Source organism: Silene latifolia, chromosome 5 (assembly GCF_048544455.1).
Source record: "Silene latifolia isolate original U9 population chromosome 5, ASM4854445v1, whole genome shotgun sequence".
Lineage (NCBI taxonomy): Eukaryota > Viridiplantae > Streptophyta > Magnoliopsida > Caryophyllales > Caryophyllaceae > Silene > Silene latifolia.
Window position 1 is genome coordinate 62,439,821 of NC_133530.1, and position 8,949 is coordinate 62,448,769.

General features: G+C 39.7%; 1 protein-coding gene across 1 annotated transcript; it reads right to left on the reverse strand.

Moving 5' to 3' along the window:
- Nucleotides 1-278: 278 nt before the first annotated feature.
- Nucleotides 279-1,358, reverse strand: LOC141655436 (protein FAR1-RELATED SEQUENCE 5-like). Its single transcript, XM_074462517.1, has one exon. It carries the CDS (start codon nucleotides 1,356-1,358, stop codon nucleotides 279-281), a length of 1,080 nt encoding a protein of 359 aa, XP_074318618.1.
- Nucleotides 1,359-8,949: the final 7,591 nt, after the last annotated feature.

Here is an 8,949-nt window from a genome sequence, read left to right on the forward strand (position 1 = left end):
GGCTTACTCATTGAAGCTTTTGTCCATCTTTGCATTATGTACTGTTCTGGTATTTTCTGAAAATCTTGGTTGTGTAGAATCCAAAGGCAGTGCCTGCACAACAAGCCCATTCTCTGAAACATAGAACAGGAACAAGTAATCTCCATGTTATCTGGTGAATATGCTACGTTCCATGACTTATTCGGCATCTTCAAGTCTGTTAGAATATATATTTTTGTCTCATCAATCTTCTCCACATCTTTAAAATGACAATCAGACAAAGCTGCAACCAATTCTGTTTAGAAGTCTTTAAAAATGTTGTGCGAGTATATTTCAGAAGCATGGACTTCAAGGTTTGACTTTGTTTTCCGTGGGATTTCAGAGTGTTTGTTGTCACTGTTCAACTTGGACTGCTTGTGTCTTTGTGCTTCCAAGGCACTCTCATTGCACACCCAAAACTCAACAAGGGTCAAATGAGGTGTGAGGAACCTGTCAAAGAAACTGTTTTCACTCTCAGAGCTAGAAGTAACTCTCATCAAGCCAGACATTGAAACATCTTTAAAATAGGCAGGGATCCACTGTTCCCTGAGATCGTACAAATCTGAAAACCACTCGTGTTCTACAAGTTGATAATCAGTCAATATCTTCCCCCATTGTTCTTCGAATTCATCAGGCTCAAGTTGGTTGTTCCAAACACACCTATTGAGCAACCTATTGAGCCTGGTCTTAAAATCCTCATCTTGAAATAGTTGATAAGTGACTTTTTCTCTTAGTTTCTTCATTATGTGCCACATGCACAGTCTGTGTGTTGACTCCTTAAACACTTCCGGGACTACCGACTTCATTGATTTGTCCTTATCAGTAATTATAATTCTCGGCTGGCACCCGCCCATTGCTTCCAAAAATGTCTTGTACAGCCATGTGTAACACTCAATACTTTCATCACCTATCAACCCAGCTCGAAAGGTTATGCACCTTTTGTGGTGATCAACTCCTGTGAAAGGCACAAACACCATATCACACTTGTTTATTCCATATGTAGCATCTGCTGATAACACCTCACCGAACAGCATGTAGTACTTTATGTAGATCGGATCTGCCCAAAACACTCCAGCCAGGCACTTGTTTTCATCTACTATAAAATCAAAGTAAAATGAACTGCATGTGTCTTTTTTCCCAATAAGATTCTCAACAAACATTTGCGCATCAAAATTACCAATGTAGGTTTTTATATCCCTGACAAAGTTTTTGAAATCAACCTCAGTAGCACCAATGTTGTCGTAACCTCCACACAGCTCCTTCCAACCTCTATAGGCTTTCACACCACCTAGTTTTAGCACCTTTACCTTTGTGACAAATTGTTTATGTACCTCTGTCATTTTTCGGTTTCCTTTCAAGAATATTGTAGATTCAGGCGAAGCAAGTGGATGGTTATGGGCTTCATCGAATCTGGTAACAATATAAGTTCCATTTTCTTGGTATTTGAACTGCACTAATGCACGACAGTCAATTCTTGTAATCGGCCTCACACGTCTTATGTCTGTCACATCAGATTGTGCATCATTGTAGCAATATCAGTATCAGTATCAGTCCTCTTCCTTTTCCTACTTTCCTTTACACCTTGCCTATTGCAGACAACATTCCTTAATGCAAAACTGTTTGGTAACTCATTGCCTTTAGTCCTTTTTGTTGTTGCAAGTCTTGGCGTAAACCCACAGATTGTACAATATTCTTTGTAGAATAACTCTGCTGATTCCAGTGTTTCGAATACTTGTCCTACTTTAGGTTTCTTTTCCTCTGGACAGAATGGAATGTACTGGAGTGCATTTAATGTTTCAATTCTTGTTCTTGGTGTTTTAAAGCTATTATTTGTAGAAGAAGACGTAGTTGCATCACTTGTACTCATTGTCTGCTTCAACAATAGTTAAGTAAGTAAGTATATTGAATATTATTGCATCAATAATGCAGTAATCCAATTCTAATATGCTCTATAAATATTGGTAATTTATTTCGTACAAATAAAGGTTCATATATAATGTATTCCTGCCAATGTCCATTATCATGCCTTTAAAGGAACATTTATTTTACTGGTAATGTTCATAGGAAATATTGTTGTCCATTTTGATATAGCATATATAAAATGTATTGAATAGTAATGATAGTAAACAAACAAATAAACATAATACTATTTCATTAATATTAGAAAAATATTTACAAAAGCCATTTAAGGCTTTCAAAAGCATAAAGCCTACTAAGGCTTATACTGAAAAAAAAAACACAAGATAATACAAAATAACAATAAACTAGAAAACTAACTTAATATATTTCTAAACTAATCTAACAGTCGGAGTCATAATAACCCTCATCACCAGACTGCTCCTCAATTTCATATTCTTCTCTGTATCTTTCATATTGTCGTGCTTGTTGTTTATGATGTATAATTATTTCTTCACGACTAGACATAGTCGTGCAAAGGCAGAATCTTTCAAGGAGCCGATTATTCTTTGTGACAGTGATTATTCCATTTTCATTTCCCCGAACCGCGTTTCGGTAATAATCCCTAGCAATTACCCTTGGCTCAGTCCCTATAAGGAACCACCTTGACCAGGCCTTGCACACCTCGACCATGTTTTTCTTTTCTTCCCTCCCAAGTCGCTAAAAAAAAATCCGGAGGAATGCCTGAGTAGTAAGGAAAGGATGTAAAGGACGACTGTGTGATGGTACATCCATCTCCACAGGAATCTCTTCTCCATCAAACCAGTTTGAAGAAAACTGGCTTACTTTCCATTGCCAATAATTATCCACGAAATTTTGTCTGTAAGCTTCATTCTTGTAGTGGACTATTGTGCACTTTGAGTAAGACATTGTTTTTTTTTTTTTTTTTTTTTTTTTTTTTTTTTTTAAGAAAATTAAGTAGTTTTCTGAATAGATTAAAAGTTTTGGTTATTGGGAAAGGTTTTAGAAATGAAGGTAGGATGGAAAAGTGGTTGTGTACTCTTGGGTTTTTATAGTGGATTAATTGAGTATAAGAGATTAAATTTTGTGAACAGTTGTGTCTTTTCAACTGCCACAAACATAATCATGGTAATTAATAAATTGGGCAAAGTTATCTATGTTACTTAAATCTCTTGTATAAAACAGTATATGCACATTATGAAAATACGTAATGGACATCTGAATTAAACTGAAAGCACATTTATTTTCCAAATAATGTTCCATGTTCTTTTTTAAATAATTTAATGTACCTTTAAATATAATATAATGTACATTTCCAAACAGTGCTTAATGATATTTTAGTTACACGTAATTATCAGAAAATGCAAATTATGAATATAGATAGTGGATAATTTATTTGATGGAACATGTTTTTTTTATAATTAATATAATGTACATTTAGAAGTAATATTCAAATTAATGTGAATAGTTGTGTCTTTTCACCACATAAGCAAGTTACAAACCGTCATTTGACTTATTGTGACTTATTGTGAACAGTTGTAAGACCACTTGCAAAAGGTAATAATTACTTGCACATCCTTATTATATATAATGCACATTTCACTAAGACTGATTGGACATTTCCTTATGAAACGTGTACAGTACAACACAACACATTATTTTTACATGCAAAATTACTTTTCAGTTACTTCAAATTGCACACTTTTTCATTCTCATTATTTTTACATTTTTTCTCACCACAAAGTACATTTGCATTTATCATCCTCCTAAAATCAAACAAACAAACTATAAACCCTAATTTAACACTTTTCATTATAAAATTAATGATTTTGTGGTTCTGGACATTAAATCTAGTTAACTAAATTTAATCAAATCCGAAATTAAGTTGAATTTGATTAAATTCAACTTTAACATCATCATAAAATCAATTCAACAACGATTCAGAAAGGAATTAAATAACATTGAATGAACATACCTCAATATTGACTGTAGAAAACAATAATTCCAGATGAATGACGAAATCAATTTCGATTTTCCTTACAAAGTTTTGATCTTGAAATATAACTGAATAGCTGATGAATGCAAAAGTTTGAACAAATTGGCTGTGATTTGCGCTTCGAACACAGCAATTGATGATGAATAACCGATTTTAGATCACTAAATTTGATGTCGAAAAACAAAAATTTATAAATAAAGGAAGCATTAATTATGAAATCGATTGATTTTGTTTCGTGTGGTTTGATTTTGTTACATAGGCTTGATATTGCTCACATGTACAGTCTTATTTTTTGTTTTCTGCGAAACTATAAAAGAAGCGCGCGTCTAATCTCAGCCGTCAGATAATTTGATGGACGGTTGAGAGCTGTTCTCACGGTTCTCACGATAAGCCTCGTTCTCACCGGATCTCTACCCTTCTTCTTCTTCTTCTTCTTCTTCTTCTTCTTATTATTATTATTATTATTATTATTATTATTATTATTATTATTATTATTATTATTATTATTATTATTATTATTATTATTATTATTATTATTATTATTATTATTATTATTATTATTATTATTATTATTATTATTATTATTATTATTATTATTATTATTATTATTATTATTATTATTATTATTATTATTATTATTATTATTATTATTATTATTATTATTATTATTATTATTATTATTATTATTATTATTATTATTATTATTATTATTATTATTATTATTATTATTATTATTATTATTATTATTATTATTATTATTATTATTATTATTATTATTATTATTATTATTATTATTATTATTATTATTATTCTTCTTCTTCTTCTTCTTCTTCTTCTTCTTCTTCTTCTTCTTCTTCTTCTTCTTCTTCTTCTTCTTCTTCTTCTTATTATTATTATTATTATTATTATTATTATTATTATTATTATTATTATTATTATTATTATTATTATTATTATTATTATTATTATTATTATTATTATTATTATTATTATTATTATTATTATTATAAAAGAAAAATAAATGTTTACATGAAATTGGTGGGGAGCCGAGATACAATCTGGGCTCCCACACCCTTAGCAATAGCAAAGCTAAGTCTAGTAAAAATGTAAGCGGCCACCCGAGCCCCCGCATCCTAAGATACCGTGAATTTCTGGATCCGCTTGAGCAAGGCAACAACATCCGAACCCAGCTCCCCAAGTGAAGAGAAAGAGAAAGGAAGGAAACCATAACCCGCCACCGCGCACAAATCCCCATACTTAGGCACACTTTCGTTGAGCAAAGATCGGCGACAACCCGCCAGCACAAAATCCGCCATCCCGGGGTCGAGTCAAAGGAGAAGAACCTGTCAAGTCAACGCACACATCACGCCCTCTGTTCCAAGAATAAAGCAATAAATCCGCAGGACGAAGAGAGCCACCATGTCCATCAACCAAACCGATATCAACCTCCTTTCCCGCAGTAATACCAGATCTATAGCAGATGTCGAAAAGAGTGTCCCGGACAAGGTTATGCCAATGTTTAACGCCCACAGTACCAGTACAAGAAACAACGTGGTCCCCAAAAATATCCTCAGCAAAAACCCGAGAGTAAGCCGGACAGGGCCTAGATACCGTGAATAACGGAACACCCAGACGATACCCCAGCACACAACGGTAAGTCCTCCCGTTCATAGTCTGACCTAACCCCGAGATAGGAACCGCACACAACCAATCAGAGGAGTGAGAACCCTACTGAGACTGCCATAAAGCAATCTGGCGTGGGGTCAAAGAGAAAACAGACTCTGAGGCAGCAGCAACCGTCGCGAAATAAATATCTGCCAATTTCTTCATAAGTTTGGGGGCAGCAATTTCACTAGGGTTACCTAAAACACCAGATCCTGTAGTCACAAAGAAACACTGCGCGACATCATCAAAAGCGGGGCCAGGCGGCTACAATACCGGAAGGGCCGAGGAGCTTAACTCGCAAAACCAAATAGACCGCAAGCGAGACGCAATAAAAGCATAAAATAAAACATCTCCCGCTGCATAGACACCAAGACCACCAAGCTGAAAAGGGAATGTAGCAAGGCGCCACCGCCAATCCCAAAACCCGCCCTGACGACGCGGTGACAATACGTTCCAAGCTAGAACGCAGAGCGGCATCAAAAGGAAGATGGACAGACCCAAAAACACTAGGGAAGCAAGTACGAAGTGAGAAGTAAAGCTTGGAAATACCAGTACAAGCTCGAAGAAGAAGTAACTCACATTGCGGGTCCTCAATCCTCGCAACCAAATCCATTAGCTCAATGGTCTTGGTTACTCTCGTCGCCACAATCTCACTGCTAAAAACAGAACAAGCATTGACAGGTCCACCCAAAACAGTAACACCACGCGATGGCCGAGAAATAGAAGGGGGGAAAACCCCAGGAAGACGACTCCGAGGATCCTCAACAGGCCAAAAGACCTCCGTCTTGGAGACATTAAGATGCAATCCAAAAAGAGGGCCATCCACCATAATCAAATCCAAGACCTTCCCCACCTCCACAGTATCACCCACGATGGTGCCATTATCTAAGTACCACGCCTGCAAAGTGAGGTCAAAAGTGTCCCGGATCTTGCAAACTAACGGATGCAAAACCAAAGCGAAAAGCAAAGGGCCCAAAGGATCACCCTGCTGAACACCCTGACAAGACCACAAGCAGTGCTCCCCATAAAAAAGGCGGGTCGGGCTAGAATAACAAAACTCCACCCAACGGGAGAGAGCCGGGCAACGACGGCGGACCTCCTGAAGCATGGTCGAACGATCAACAAGGTTGAAGGCATTCTGGAAATCAACCAGCAACATAGAAAGCCCCACCTGAGCCCCCCGATCCTCAATGAGCCGGTTCAAGGCATGCAAGATAGCCTCTCCTCCACCGGACACACCCACCCCGAACTGAAGCCCATCAAAATAAGAAGATAAAGACGGACCAACCATAGAAGCACCAACCTTAGAGACAAGCCGTCTCTAGACCGTACCAATAGCAATAGGACGAACCCCCCCACCCGGTTTAACGAGTGGCGTGAGAGGGGCGCTGGCAATGTACTCAACGAGAGGAAGAGGACACCGGCCCTCAAGAAAAAGATTAACCACCCTAGTAATAGAAGTGATCAAATCCTCGGAGATAGCCACATCAGCGCCACTCAAACAATACATAAGGTGTTGGGCACGAAAACCATCCCTCCCACAGGAAGTACCACGAGGGAAGCTCCAAATCATATCCAAGACCACAGCCGAAGAAGCGACCATAGGATGATGATCCCCAGACAGAGGAGGCAATGAAGGAGGCGGGGCAACAGGATGCTTCTCACGCAGGGCCACGAGAGTGGCATCGGAGTAGGGGGCGACCCCAGAGGAAGAAAGCACCCGTCAAAGCGATAATGGCCATCGAAATCTTCCGCCGACATTGGCGAAGGATAAGCTCACTCAAATCCAGATCCTCATCCACATAAAATGAAGAAGGACCCTCATCAAAACACTCCTGTAACAACTGCAAACCCCCCACCCCCCCCCCCAGGTGCCCCCCAAGCAAGGAAGCCCTGGCAATACTCTCCTCCTGATGCTGACGCCGAATAGCAGTCCGACACTCATGATTATTCCGAGGAGCGAAAGTCTTGAGCAAACAAAGTGGTAGAACAAGCAAACGAACCCAGCGGGAGAGATCACTAGGGGCATCAAACACCGCATCCAAGGCCCCTTTCAAAGCCCGAGCAAACCCAAGACGACACTTAGGAGGAATAGATTTCACGGTGCGAAGGCCTAAAGACAATAAACGATCCAAATAAGATATAGACCACTTTCGAACAAGCTCTACACTATCGTCAGAAGAAACCGAAGTAGAAGGAGCCAAAGGTCTCGGAATACCATGAATATGGAAGGTGTAAAGGCCATCAACACACTCCGGATGCATCACAAAATCACCCCGACTATGCCGACATCTTGCTCTAATAGTACGGGTCATAAAACACACCCCCACACAACCAGAGCCCCATCCGACTCAAAGAACTCTCGGCATTGGAATAAACAGTCAAACTATCAGTAAGATTCTGACGCGTAAGGTCCAACGCACCGCCATGACAATCTCGGACCTGTAAATGTTTCTGCCAAGCTGCCTTTGTAAGGCCCTTACCGAAACCATCCCGACACCCATGAAGACCCGAAAAAGGACAATGGTAACGCACAAGCTCGGGCATGAAGGAAGAATAAGCCCCACACCCAACCTGCACAAAAAACAATATAGCCACCAAAACAAACACCCGCACGAAAACCACCACACAGGCAAACGCTTGGGCAAAGAGAGGCAAGACCCACTCCTGGTCGAGTTAAACACCAACACACCACCCCCTTCGGTGATGGTCAACGATCAACACAAACGACCCTAGTATCCACACGGCCCTAGCACACCGCAACACCCACTATAAACCACAACCACATCCAGGCAGCGGCAACATAAAGTGGCCGGAAACGGAACCAGCAAACACCACGGTCAAAACCAGCAGCAACCACGTTGAAGAAACGCAGCAGAAAACCGAACCCGAAAAAAAACACACAAGAAACAAAGAAAGACGCAACAGACAGGGAACTCACCGGAGGGAATCAGTGGGTTGGGCCATCAGCCACCACAACCTTGACGGGCGATTTGAGGTCTAAAAGCCAAAGGGTGGTGGTGTTGGTGTTCACCGACCGCAAGGAGGCGGCAGTGACCCTCTAATACAGCCGCAACACAAAAACCCTACAGCAGCAGCACTACCGCACAAACAGCCACCAACAATCACCCCTGACCGGCGACGTGAGGTCTAAAAGTTGATGTGGGTGGTGGTTGGCCGTCAATGGTGGCTGCAAGACCGCAAAAACCGATGCCCTAACAGAAACAATTTGAAAACCGCACGCAACTCCCCAGCGAAAAGAACCCGACCCAACACTGAACGACCCAACACTGAACGACCGTCAACAATAAGGAAGGCGTGATCGGCGGTGAAGGGGCGGCGAGGATGGCGGC

Bases quoted from the DNA above. Each gene is read 5' to 3' on its own strand.
- LOC141655436 (XM_074462517.1), bottom strand. From the start codon at position 1,358: ATGACAGAGGTACATAAACAATTTGTCACAAAGGTAAAGGTGCTAAAA.